We start from the raw sequence: 14,269 nt of genomic DNA, 5'->3' as shown, positions 1-14,269 counted from the left end.
ACAAAATCCACACAGGGAATTAAGGGTTCCTACCCAAGTAACAGACAAATTGCACGCTCACAGCAAAGCTCGGGGAGGAGGCAGCAAGAGGTTGCGTTAGGAAGTTTCAACTGTTCAATTGCTTTGGATCGCCCTTCCATCGACTCAAAAAAAAGGAGAATTTGTTTTTAACAGATATAAGCAGCACTCCTTAAAAAAAATCATTTATCCTCCCAGGGTATGAGTCCTGCAGTACCTTTTGAGGTGTGTCCGGTCCCCGCTGTCAGAGCTTGCTACAGAAGATGTGTCGTAGGAGTGCGTATCTGTATTATCAACATTCAAGAGAAAGGGATCTTCCAAAATGAAAGACTCTTCTTCATCATCAGTCTGAAGGAAAAGAATCACCAGAGCTTACTAATCATTCAGCACAACACTGAAACATTGGCAAAACAGTATCAAAAAAAAAAAAAACAAACCACCAAGAGAAACAGCAAGCAGCAAAATCGAAAAGGAGAGGACAAGATAGCCTCATGCGTAAAAAACAGAACTATGTATTACTTTATTATACTGATTCTGTGGAAGAACCAGTTTCCAGAACTCACAATAATCACAGAAGTGGGCTGGAGAAAGAGTTATTCAGCTAATCTTTCTTCCCCCAGATATTATCTACTCCATCAAAACTTTCACCAACCTTTAACTAAGCTGTTCTCAAAAGTCTCCAATTGCAGAGAGAAGGCACAGAAGAATGACCATCTACTCCAGCACTTCACCAAGTGGTGGCTAAGAGTCTAGCAGTCCCTCTGGCTGCTCTAAGGGTTGATTTTGCTCTTCTCTGTGCCCTTCTGCTGGTGAGCTCTCTCACTCTCCTCTCAGGCTTAGCCTGGAATGTTTTTAATAGTGGTTTTTAAACAGCCATTCTCCCTGATGTCTTCTAAATTCAGTACAGTTCATGTTGTTCTTGAAGCACAGAGAGAGCAAACACAATACCTCCACCTAATGCCAAACATGCAGAGAATAGAGCTGGTGTTCCTCATTTGCCTTACAGCTGGCAGTCCTGGGACCATCAACTCCCTCTTTTTCCAGTACAGCTGTATACCTTTTTGGCTCAGTCAGGTTGTTCCTCGCTAAAATCCTTTTCAGAAGATGCTTTGCCAGTCAGTGCCATCCCCTATGTTCTGTGATAAAAGGCACTGGAGTAAGACTTTGTATTTGTCTGCACTGTCCTACATTCTCTTCATGATTACCTCTCAAATTTAAGACTTGGATTCTACTCCTCTGACATGGATGTGTCTGTATCTCCTTACAGTTTGGTAGCACCCAAATTTACTAAGTTCCCTCTGCCTTCATCACCCAAGGCATCAGCAGAAACAGGACATACATCTGTACACTACCCCTTCTACTATTCCTCTTGTTCCTAGACTGTATCTGTTTGGGGCATCTTATACCTGTATCTTTAATACAGCTTTTTAAAAGAACCATCGCTTCTCCTAGGCTCCTTTTCTCTTTATACTGGGGCTTCCTAGAAAGTCCAACCACCAGCTTCCTCAGTTTGTTAAAAAGCTTGTTTTCTTGGACTTTATCTTTACTTCCATACCCTCCTTTTCCTTTCTAAGAATCACACAGTCATGTGGCTATTGTAAAAAATGCACTGAATTGGATATAAGCGAGACAAAGTCAGGTCTCCCCTGAAAGGCACTACAGGCAACATCAGATGTTGAGACAGCTCATCACTCCTGCCAGAGGGCTAACTACATGAAATGTACAATATAAACAGAGCCGTGAAGAATTTAGTTCTCATCTCCTCCCACAACTTCAGAACTACCCAGAATTCTCTGCATTTATTTTTATTTAGAAATAAAAAAAAAAAAAAAAAAAAAAAAGAAGTTGTTTGATGATCCCCCCGACCTTTAATGGACTGCATAGTCTTCAGGTGACCGGCCAAACCCAGAAGTGAACATGCTTAAATTTGATGGAAACCGTTTACGTTTCAGCTGTGGCCATTTTGATTGAAAAAAACAAGCAATTACTCAACTGAGCATGCACTTCATCAGCTATCAGCATCAGGAAATTTTAACGTTATACAATTTCATTTCCTGGGAAAACACAATATGAGAAGAGCCAAAGGAGTATGTGCTGCCTCATCTTGGCTCCCCCCTGTACTGGAGCTGGCTGCACGCCCGATGGACCACTCACCTCATTTAAGATGCTCTCCAGTGTTGGAGGGGTATCAACTTGAGGAATGTCGAATTCTTTGTCATCGATCTGTACATCAGAAACCACAGATTGAGTTTAGGTTGCCCACTCCACCTTCCAAGCTTTTTTCTAACTACTAAAAAAAAAAAAAAAAAGCAGCTCTGCATGCACTCCTGTCAACTTACCGCTGCCGAGAAAGGCACCGTGTATGCTACAATTTCTCCTGTTCGAAATGCCTTCTCTGAAATTTGGCAAATTTGGCATTGCAAGACAGAACGAGAGGTATTTACTATCAAAAATATAAAACAGGTCTCTGACCTGTGCCCAGATATGAAATATCAAATGCCTTTTTTTAATTTGTAAAGACGAATACCAATGTTATACTGCCTTTCTAATACAGATAAACATCAATATACAACACTTTTTTTCTCTGACTGCTTACTAAAGGGAAAAGAAATGCAGTTTTCTTAAAAATGAAGATACTTTTACCCGAGACTTGCGTTACTGAACACCAAGCTCTGCTACAGCAGGAAGGCTGGCCGGCCTGTGGCCCGCTCACCTACCAAACTGTCCTCCACTGTCCCCACACCTCCTCGCTGCCCCTTCCCAGGGACTTAAAACTGGCCGAATTCACCAAAAAGGCCTGAGAGGCCTCTTCCAGGCGCAGGATTATTTTAAACTCCGGATTACCTGCTCCTCTAGCAACTGCCTAGCGCCAGCCTGCCTGTCCCCTGCCCACCCGCAAGAGCTGCGGGCCTGCGAGCTCTGAGGGAAGGATTTAACAGGGTGGGAGCCACCCGCAGGATCCGTGTTCAGGGGACGGCTGGGCACCGCCGGGGCAAGCGCCACAGGCCGACGTGACGGGACAGTGGGGGGACAAGCGCCGCAGGCCGACATGACAGGGCAGCGGCGGGGTCCCGCCACACCGACCCTCCCTCACGGCCGCCCGAGGAGCCCACGGCGCCGAGGGGAGGCGGAGGCCGGCACAGGCACCGCAGCCCGGCCCTGCCCGCCTCCCCTGGGCCGCTTCCCCCTGCGGGAGGGAGGGAGAGAGGAAGGAAGCGGCGCCCGGCCAGAGGTTCGCGACGCACCAGCTCGCTGCGGGAGTCCAGCTCGCGGTCGAGCTCCGCCACACTCAGCCGGTGAGCGGGCGGCTCCGGGCAGGGCTCGGCCTCCGCTCCCGCCGGGCAGCCGCCCTGCTCCGGGGCCGCCTCCATCGCCGGGCTTGCGGAGCTCCGCGGCGGCGACAGGGGCAGGCCGGCACCGCCGGGACTCGAACCCGCGGTCGGCGACGCCCCCCGCCCTGCGCAGGCGCAGTCCGGCAGGGCCGGCCTCCCCCGGCCGGCCTTAAAGGGGCCGCGGCGACAGGGCAACGCCACCGCCAGTAATTCTTTTATTAACGGGAAATCCCACGTCTTCTCCACGCCGACAGCTGAGAAGGCGGGTGTGTTAGCCACCGAGGGAAGAAAAAGGGAAAAAATTAGTAATAGGTAAAGAAATGAGAGACAGAGATCAACACGCTTTGCACGCCTTCTGGACCTAGGGCACCCTAGCTAAAAGCAAGTGGGGTTTTGACACAATTCACAGGATCTGGTATGCACAGCGCCAGCCTGCAGCCACATCCCAGCAAAGGCAAGAAAAAGTGTCACGGTAGGTCAGAAACTGGGTGAGAGACAAAAGCCTTTGGGTACCTGCGGCTAATTTTAGGCAAGGCAAAAGCTGGTGTAACCAGATTCGGTTTTTCTTTAAAGAACCACCTGGAAAAGTTAAGCAGCAGTTCAGTATTTCAGTTATTCAAGAGAGAAGAAAGCCCTGTGGGATTTCTGAGCTAGGAGACAAATGTAAATGTAAAATAAACCACACGTTGGATGGACACATTCTACAGTTTAATGATGTCAGACACCCAAGCCACCCTGGTCTCTCATTTGTGGCTACGTACACTGGTCTGAGGTAACAACTATCCCCTCTACTGGTCTGTCAGAGATCCGGGGAAGAGCCCACGTCATGCCCGGTTGCAGGAATGGCCTCTCCGGCGTCCCAGCAGCAGCTGAAGCGTCATTCAGGGTTCCAGCTTTATCAAAGGGCACAGGGAGCATCCTACAGCTGGGCTGCCTTACCTATTTGGCCTTCCTGTTGTTCTTCCTGAAGAACAGCCATGTTTCCCTCCTCCTGGGAGAAGGCTCGGTCTTGTACCTGGCAGCAAGAACACGGGGATGAGCCAGGAATGTCCTGAGTGTCCTCTTACCCTCCAGGTGAGCATCTGCCAGGAAGGTCCCCACTTTCCACCTCCACCTGAGCAGGAACCAGTCCTCCTGCTGTCCTCAGGGCCAGGCTCAGCTCAGCAATGACAGCAGAGGACCTCCCTGTCCAAGGTCACCTTCTGAGCTCTGAATCAAGTGACAAGCCAAAGGTGGGGAAAAAACATTCACAGAAGCAGGCCAGCCAACGTCACCAGAGAGAGCTGCTAGGTGGACAGAACTTGCAGTTACCAATACACCATCATCTGTGCTTTGAAGACTAGCTTTGAAGACTTAAAACTAGCCGATTACAGATAGAAAAATAATTTTTGTTCCTTAGAAGTGCCTGTGGTTCAGGAGACCACACACAAAAGGACGGTGCCTATGGCTGTGGCTCAGCCAAGCAGCCAGGCTGGGGAGGGACAGCCCAGGGGCTGGCGCTGGCTGCAGCTCCAGGGACTGCCCGGCTGCTCCAAGGATAGACCCTGTGGCAGCAGAGCCCAGGAGAGGAACCTAGAACCAAACCAGGGTCATGACACTTTGGACAACAAAGGTCTCCAGGCTGACAGAAGGTTTAATAGCTGTCTAAAGAAGTCATCAGTGACATGGGGAAGGTGACTAGGGAATAAGAGTCACTTCTGTGAGTGAGAACTAGGGAGGAGTTAATTGATTCTATGGCACAGCGAGTTCAGAACAAATGAAGGGCAGAACTTTTTGGGTAACCCTGCCCAGCAGCAGGCTGCTGGAGTTTGCCGGGCTGGCTCCAGGCTCTGACACCAGAGCTTGCTGCTGGAGGGAGGAGAACATTTGCCATGCAGTAGCCCAGGGCTTTACAGCCACAGTACTATAGAGCTGCTGAAAGGCATGTGAGGGACTGATCACACAGTGACATCCGGAGTACAGGCAGCAGGTCCCTGGAGCTATAGATTAGTGAGAAAGATGACCAGAGCTCCACAAGAGCCTCCAGGCAGACATCCAGAGAGTCAGTCACACCCAGAAACAAAACTGACTGAGACAGCAATGAACTGTCCCCCACCACAGCCTGAGAAATGCCATCACAGAGACCTGCTAGAGATCCTGGAATTAGAAGCCAATTAGGAAGGTAGCGTTAAGGAACAAAATAAACACTTAGGCAGGTGAACAGGTCAAAAGAAGTCACAGTAGAGTTTCTCTTTCATCCTGCAGATCTGGATGATATGTACTACTTTTCTTCTCGTCAAGAGGACAGAGGTTTTGAAAAACACAATCACCCCTTTCAGCTTCCTCCATCTAGGTAGGCTCCACGGGCCTGTGGACACTCAAGCAGCACGTTAGCCAGATTTCACAGTCGGTCTAGACAAAAGGACAGGATTTTTGCAAGGAAGTAACTCTGCTTTAGAGCCATGCTGGCACTGCGGAGCTGAACCTTTCCTCTGGCATGCACATCTATTTAAGGATTTAGTGACTGATTACCACTACACGCTCTCCTCCATGTTCTAAAACCTTCCTTTCCACTGCCAGCTGCTCCAGGATGGTCTTCTGCAGCAACGGTGCGTTCGCTCCTCTTACAACAGCTACTAGTTCTCCTCCCTGGAAGGTGTGAAAAGCAAACCAGTGAGTAAGTGCTCAAGTGGTGCCCTCCGGGCTCTGGAAATCACCACAGCAGTGCATCGTGTATGATACTGTGTACCAGGCCCTCCTCCCTGACAGAGCTGCTGCGCTCCAGAATAAGAGGGGAACTTTGGAACAACCTTCTTTGTTGTTCCTGATCAGTCTTAGGATGAACCAAAGCAGGTGGTGAGAGGAGTGAGGTCCTACAGTAGCAGGAGGCTGAACCTGAAGACCCCACGGGGCAACACACGTGTCCAGGTGCTGACATGGCATGAACGCTACTCACATGGACTCTGACGTGACACATGTATGTTTCAGCAAGTCAGAGGGATTTTGATGACTAAGCTAGGGGAAAGGGCTATGAAATACAGGCAGCCACCACAAGCTACACAGGCCTCCCCCCAGGTTAAAAAAAAACCCAAAACCTCGACAATCTCTAGCTAGAGAGTTCCTGTAACTTTGTGCAATGTCTGCCTTTACCCACCTGCACAATTTAAACTGGTTTACTTCATTCATACCTTAATCTCTCATTGGTTTGGTTTGTGTTTGGTTTTTTTTTTTAAATAAAACAAAATTGCATTATTCTCTTTCATGGTGGTAAAGCAGAAGGTATTTAAATGTAAACTCTGGCTGTATATTCCTATCCAGGCAGCACTTGATCACCAGAAGGCACCAGCAGATACAGAGCAAATAAAATTGCCTTGTCACACATGAAAGAAAAAGAGCATCCCTCAAAAAGGACAGTTGTTCTGATCAACAAGTCATGTTCATCGCTCTACAGCTAATATAGAAATATTTTCACTCACTGCATAAAACAGAAAGACAGGCTCGCATTTTCCTCTGTATTTTTCCAGAGCATCAATGGAATCAACTTCAGCCTAAAAGGAATGTAAAGTAAAACAGATGTTTCTAGAAAAGCATTTCTGCTTCGGAGGAATACACGTGGAACTGCCTGGACTCAGACATCCTCACCTGCCTGGCACTCATCCCCCCCACACATACAGCAAAAAACCCCAGGGTCCCAGTCTTAGGGGACAAAATGACACTGGTCAGAGCCAGGGCCACGACCAACTTGCAGCTGGGTATCAGTGACCTGAGAAGCCGGCAGATCCCAGCCGCGGGAGTTGGAACAGCTGCATTTGTGGGGCTGGGACATCCGTCTCACAGCAGCCTGCCTGAGTGAATCCCAGAGAAAAAGCCTGAAAACACGAAATTAGGGCCTCTTGTCTGTAAGAAGCGAGAAGTGACAGGAGGAGGTGTGGTGGCAGCAGCAGGCTGCAAGGAGTGCTGAGCAGGGGCCTCCATGAGAAACCTCACCGCCCACGGCTCTGCCAGTAGTCAAGAGCCGGCCTTCAGCCAGGAAAGGCATTTAAACCCGGAATCACAGCATGGCTGAGGTAGGGAGGGACTTCTGCAGTGCTCTAGTCCAAGACCCTGCCCCACAGCAGGGCTAGTCTCATTCTTACAGGAGGTTGCTCAAGGCTGCGTGAGTTTTGAGCATCTCCAAGAATCAGTGCTCCACAGCCTCTCCGGGAACTTGCCCCCGTGTCCAGCCACTCCTACGCTGAATACTTTTTCTTTCTGTCTACTTGGATTTTTCCCTGCCGCAACTTGCTCCCGTTGTCTGTTGTTCTTTTGCTGTGTACCGCTGACAAACGTCTGTCTCTGCTTTCTCTACCAATTCCCCGCTAGACATCTGTCCCTTAGTCTTCTCCAGGGTGAACAAACCCAGCTCCTCCAGACTCTCCCTGTACATCAGAGGGATGCGTATGTTAATGATTCTGCCTCGCGTTACTTGCTTCAGCAGAAATTTGAAAAGTACAGAAGAGTTGAAGCCTGAAAATTCTTAATGATATGAGTTCTTATTGATGTAACTGAGTGTCTGTATTTGGCAGGCTCACTCACACAAGCTGAAACTCCCCGGCTGTTACCATTTTCGCTGAATATTGGAAAGATAAATGACTTCATCCTTTAGTTACCTGCTAATTTCGGGGAACTGGGTATACTAAGCAGTGCCAAATTAGATCTTACCACAGCAAAATGCAGGAGATCGCTGCCAACTTCATTCCTTATTTTTCGGAAAAGATCCACTACTGCTTTGCATGGACCGCACCAGGCTTGAAAAGCATCAACAACTGCAAGCAGGAAAATTGGTAAGAATGAGGTCAAAACAGGTCAGTTTAGGTTGGTTTGTACACTCTTCTACTTTGCGGCATAATCGTTTGGAAGGGGACTGCAAAACAGTGCTAGTGCAACAAGAAGAATCTTGAAAACCCCTGAGGATTGAGGTCTCCTCCTCTGGTGACCTCTGCAGCACCACCCTGGGGAAGGAGATGTGCCTTATGTCTGACCAGAACTTGCCAGGTTCCAGCTTGTGGGCTGTTGCTCCCATAGTTCTTTCTGGAGTGTGGCAGGACTCCTCTTGAGCGCTGGAAGGGCTATGGATTAAATTCTGAAGTCAAAACTGTCAGACTCTTTCAAGGGTTTAAATGCTAGATCAGAGGATGAAATCGCATTATAAAATAACAAGCTCATAACAGTGTTATGGAGGAATCTTTAGAAGAAACATTGGCATGGCTGTGATCTTGGAGGTACCAAATTTTCTAGGGAAGACCACCACACAGAGGTAGAGCACATGAGGCTTACCTACCAGCCCTCTAACCTCCACCCTTGGGAACAGGGCTATTCCCTGCACTGAGGACAGTCCTGCTTCAAGTGGGTGGCTGGACTGGAGACTGGAGACTGGAGACTCCAGAAGCTCCTGCACCAGCACTCCTTTGATTGCACGATCATTATCCCACACAAATGAAGACGACTACAACCTCCAGCTAGTCTCACCTCTGTTAGCTTATTTCTTTCTTCCATTCAGGGCAAGAGAAGGGGGGCCAACTGTATAATCGTATCAGTAGTAATTAATTCCTAACAGTACTGGTGTCCTTTTAACACAGAACATAGTATGTTGACCAAACCCTTACCAATGAGTCCTTTGAGACACAGTATTTCTTCCCAAAGCTCCTGGCTACTGATGTTAACCTGTGTAAAAATTTAAAAACACAGTAAAAGCAGCAGTAAGTCATCAGGTACTAGCTGGTTGCTGCAAACATACTGACAAATTACTTCATGCTTGGACGTAAGGTGGCCGTACCTGCCTGAAGAGGTATTCCTGAGCTCTCAGGAAACCCTTTTGACTGCGATCCTCTCACCTCTGACCAGCTGGGCAGGGCCAAGCTGTGCCAGAACATGGGTGGGAGACCTCAGAAAAACCAGCTGAAGTCAGATATCCTCGCTCCCAAACCCTCATTCCGTCCCCGCTTCCCACATGCTCTTGCCACTGCCTGACGCCAGCTCTGAGCCCCATCAGCAAGCCAGGCAGCTCTGCAGAAAAACTTACTGGATTAGAGACTCCTGTTGTCTCACAAGACCCAGAGGAAGGCAGCTGGCAAGGCTAGCAGTGTCCAGCCAAGAGCAAACCCTCCTCTGTCGACTGGCAGCAACTACTTGAACAGCCTGGCTGCTCGGGGGTCCCCAGACTCAGTTTGCTTGGAGACTAAGAGCTGTTCGGGGGGGTGACTGAGGACACGGCCCCCTGACTGACCGGACCCCTCGCTGAACCTACCAGGCGCAAGAGGGGAGGTCTCTGAAATACCCGTACAACCTCAGGTTTTTCCTGGCACTTTCCTGCTTTTATGGCAACACAACTCCTTGTGGAGTTGCAAGATCCAAGAGCAGGGAAGGGCTCCAGATGTTCCTCCTATGCCTTGGCTTACCATACAGTCCTGCAGGCGCCAGGCAGAGCAGCAGGGATGGGGCACCCTGAGCTCCCTACCACAGCACTGCTGCTATAGAAGAAACACAAAGCCCTACTTTGCTTTCATTTAAATGGAAGTCAGATATGTAATGACGTTTCAACACAGGCTAGCAGCCAAAACAGTTCAGAGCCACCAGCAGGTAACTGACTGGAGTGGTTCTCTGCAGGCTGCCTGGATCACAGCACAAGCCGCATGGACTTGGAGGAGACACACACACACACACACTGACACCTGCGAGGTCCCAGCTCAGCAGGGACTTTCCATCAGAGCCCGTGCGGTGCTCAAAACCAGCAGCGAGGGAGGCGGTGGTCTGGGCTGACCTGCAGCATTCAGAGCGCTGCTTCAACCTGCTCATCTCCAGCACAAACCCCCCTTTTCTCCCACCTATTCCAGACCCACTCCTCATCAAATTTATGATTCTCCACCAGCAGTTTCTCACCTAGCCTGTACACAAGCTATACTACCTTAAGATGTTTCAGTCTTGATAAAATAAATTAGTAAATACACAGCTTTTGTGATGTCTGGGCACTAGAGGGTGGTCTGAGCCCAGCATGTCCTCACCTGCATTACCAGCTACTGTCTAAAGACTTCCAAAACATAGCGAACAACAGAGAGCATAGAAAGACCTAGGTTGGAAGGGATCTGTGGAGTCCTTAAGTCTAATCCCCTGCTCAAAGCTCAGTGTTAGATCAGGTTGCTCAGGGACTCATCCAGACAAGGGTGCCCTAGACGATTCCATACATTGTGCCACGTACTATATTATCCCACACTTCCAATACTGTTATTAGAAAGGAAAATATCTTTAGCATCTTCCCCATCTTACAGGACTTGCCCCTCAGTATGCCCTTAGAAAAACACAGTAAGTTTTTTTTAAAAAAAAAAAGGAAGAAAAAAAGGCTTCTTGAGAAATGTAAGATCTGGTTTTGTTCATCGTGAACAATGAAGATTCCTAATAACTTTCTCAGTTGTTATCATTAATCTTAACTATGTTTAGCCTGCACTGGAAGGCAGTAAGTTGCAATAAGGCCAGCTATTTTACAATAGTTAACAACAAAGTGCATTAAAGGCCTGCTAAAATTGCAAAGTCGAGAATCCCAAGAGTAGAAACTCCAGTGCAAATTACATGGCCTCATACAAGTTTTCAGAGATGTCACTGGAGGCCACACGGTAGTTTCTCCAGGACCCTGCCTCATCAGAGAATGGGGAGCTGCTCCAACACCTCCATCTCTTCTCCTGTTTAGCATGTGACCCCAAGCCTCATTCTTTCAGACAGCACCTGCAGAATTCAGAAATTTAATTATTCCAGTTATCACTAGTGCTAGGACCACCCTCAGAGTGTTGCACAGAACATTAATGAGTTCAAAGGTTTTATGATAATAGTTTGTGATAGTGAGTTCAGCTGTGAGTTCAACTGACGGACTCAGAAAGCCATGCCGGCGCCCTTCAAAGTGCTTTGCTGATTTGGATGCCCTGAGGCTGCTAGGACTTGGCTTTTCTCTAATATAATCAGCGCTTTTCCAGGACATCACATCATGTCCCACGGGAGGTTCAGCTTTCATCTGCAGATATGAACAATCACATTTTTTGCAGATCTAGACCCAGCTTTTCCCTTAGCTGCCAAAGGTGCAAAGTCTGGTTGATGTAATTATCCCCCTCGCACCAGAACACAGCTGGACAAGCAGCAGTAGAAACCATTTTTCCCTTAAAAAAAGTGATCCTCTTTCTCTTATACAAATGCTCACACTTTCACTCCGTGCTTTCCAATTTTAACAGCGAATAAACAAGGTTATATAGCCCATGTTCTCCTTCCGTATTTTTCTCTTGTGAAGACTGGTCTTGTTTCAAAATTTGAAGATCTTCATAACCTATTTTGGGTTTTTCAATGTTTTTGTGTACTAAACTGCACTCAGAAACACCCTCTCCCCTGTGCGGGCAGTTATAAAGAATCATTAGGTCACTTGCACAGTGTAAACAGGGAAAAGTTCCTCCACACATCATTGTGAAATAGGTTTTTCAGCCTTTGAGTTTTTCTTGTGTCTCCTAACTTTTCCACCTTTACAGCGATCTTTCTAAACACGTGGTTAGAAATGTCCAGTGACACTTGCCACCCAGGAGAAACCCCTCCCTTCCCCAGACCCCTACTTCTAAATGTCCTCTGAACCATTGTCCCATGAAACGTAGATGCATTTTGATCTATGAAAGCAGCCAAACGCGTGCCAGCTTGTGAACAGCTCTGAAACGCAACCTGCAGCCCCATGGCAACCTCCCTCTGCAGCCCACAGCACTGAACCCAGGGGACAGATTTGTCTCGCCATCCTTCCTACCTGCCTTCAGGAACGCTTTTCCACCAGGACCTCACAGTAGGGCTTTGCCAGCAGAATCTGAGATACCTCAAGACTGAGCTTCATCCTGTGCACTTACTATGAGTTTAAAAGGTATTTTTAAAAGCCTGTCTGCTACTGACCTGCAGCACCACCTCCTTTCTCTTTGCGGCCATCCTTCTGCAGGAACAAGGGTCCTTTGAGCAGCAGTCCCAAGTGCAAAGCACTGCAGACGTCCTCTAATTACGTGAATCCAACTGCTGGGCAACCTGCACCACGGAGAAAGCTTTTTACCTGTCTTTGCTCCTCCATCCAGGACACACCGCTCTTGGAGGGAGCGGAATTAGCTCAGTGGTGCCCAACGCCCGCACACGGCTCCACGGGCACCCTTTTCATAGCAGCGAGGTGCTGCCCCAGGGCCTGAATTGCTGCTTGCTTTGAGAGACATGGCAGCCTGTCCCCCCACGCCCCGTCAGGGTGGCAGAAGGGCCTGGCAGTACCTGTGTGGTGGCTGGCAGCACCCCAAGGCTGCCATGGCAGCCCTGGGGACGCCGGGGCGGAGCGGCATCCCAGCCTGCCCCGCTCCCTTCTCCACGTCCGTCCGTTGCAGCCAGGAAGCTCAGCTCCGTCTCCTCTGTTATTCCCCTTCAAGCAGCAGCAGCTGGAGCCCCTCTGCCTCCCCTTTGCCAGCCAAACCTGCCCAACTCCCCACCCCGAGCCCACCACACGCTCCCTGGCTCCAGTTTTCCCCCCATCGCTCCCAAACAAGGGGCCCAAAACAAGGCACGGGATGCAGACACGACCTCCCCAGCATCGAGCAGAGGGGATAAGCTGCTGGCCCCACTCCAAACGCAGTTCACTTTTTGAAGTTTGGGTGTGGTCTTTGTTTTTTCCTCATTTGCAGTAAGTGCAGAGCACCTGAGCCCAGCAGCCCCCGGGGTGATGCCCATTCAGGCAGTGCTGTTGCTCACCCTGTCCCTACCCATGCCTGGGGTCGCTGGGCTCCAGTGAAAGACCGTGGTGGTGCTGCTTCTTGTTATGCAGCACACAATGCTTGTCCTCCAGTTGGCCAAGGTCCCTCCTCGTTGAGGATTAGGCTTGTGGCACATCAACTCCCCTTGTGCCCCTGGCAACCCAAGGGGACACCGTCCAGTGCCTCCAGGGGCCATGGCAGGGCTGAGCCTGCCCCAGCACCAGCTCAGCAGAGCAAACTGCACCCCTGGAATTCCCCAGCAACTGTCTCTTTTGTAGAAATAAGCCTCCAGTAACGTCCTGATGATTTTAACCACCACTGAAATTTTGCGTGTTTACACCTATTATATTGCACTGCTTATATTTTAGGATTACCAAAGACAGTCCTGTTAAACTCATTTTCTCATCTTCAAGAGCCGCATCTCATGCACCTCAGTTATTCTCCTGCCTGCTGTGGCACTGCTTCAGCAGTTTCACGGAGCTGCAGCATCTACTGCAATAGCTGAAGTCTGTAAAAATACATTTTTAAAAAACATGAGAAGTTTGCCTTAAGAATATACTGGCACAAGATGCTTCTGAGCAGGTCACTTCACTTCTTTCACTAGGACAACGCAAATTTGTGATTGGGACAACAGCCAAATGATAAGTCTCATTTGACTTTCTGTGTGGGAGAGACTACTCCAAGCGTGGAGTGGAGGTGGTGGGGAGCAACCAAGCGTACCACTCGTCTGACAACGAGCACACCAAGCTCCATGCAGAACTACTCCCTCTTTGACACGCATAACCTTTGAGAGGACCCAGATATAAAGAGTGGACATACTTATCAAAATCCATTAGGATGGGTTTTCAGAAGAGAAATGGCACAATGACAGCAGAAGTCCTGGTGATTTGTTTTACGTCCAGGTAAACTCTACCCTTGCTCTGGTTCTGCAAGCAACCCTGTAATTCGCAAGATGCTGCTCCCTAAAAAAGACTGGCAGAGATCCGATCCGAACAAGTTTGTTCCCAGTGTGAGTCTGAGGCTAGCGACTGGCAGGCTGTAGAGAAGCTGGCACAGAAAGCTAAGATTTCTCCATGAAGCTGAGGAAAATCTACATGTTCTGGTAAAGTTCTTTTTATTTACAGTATTCTTCTTTTTGTACATACCTATAGCAACATCAAAAATTAT

General features: G+C 48.9%; 1 protein-coding gene across 4 annotated transcripts in view; it reads right to left on the bottom strand.

Moving 5' to 3' along the window:
• The window catches only part of VPS8 (VPS8 subunit of CORVET complex), an 81,911-nt gene extending 78,454 nt beyond the window's left edge, over nucleotides 1–3,457 (bottom strand). For all 4 annotated transcript variants that reach the window (XM_054204605.1, XM_054204606.1, XM_054204607.1 and 1 more), the window contains exons 1-3: nucleotides 3,264–3,457; nucleotides 2,173–2,241; nucleotides 236–366 (exon numbers count right to left, since the gene is read on the bottom strand). In XM_054204605.1, the coding sequence (XP_054060580.1) occupies nucleotides 236–366; nucleotides 2,173–2,241; nucleotides 3,264–3,389 (326 nt within the window). In that variant the 5' untranslated portion in view covers nucleotides 3,390–3,457. The remainder of the gene's footprint in view (nucleotides 1–235; nucleotides 367–2,172; nucleotides 2,242–3,263) is intronic.
• Between the last annotated feature and the right edge of the window lie 10,812 nt (nucleotides 3,458–14,269).

The sequence above is a fragment of the Rissa tridactyla genome, chromosome 6 (genome assembly GCF_028500815.1).
Source record: "Rissa tridactyla isolate bRisTri1 chromosome 6, bRisTri1.patW.cur.20221130, whole genome shotgun sequence".
Lineage (NCBI taxonomy): Eukaryota > Metazoa > Chordata > Aves > Charadriiformes > Laridae > Rissa > Rissa tridactyla.
This window is presented reverse-complemented; position numbering and strand designations above follow the sequence as displayed.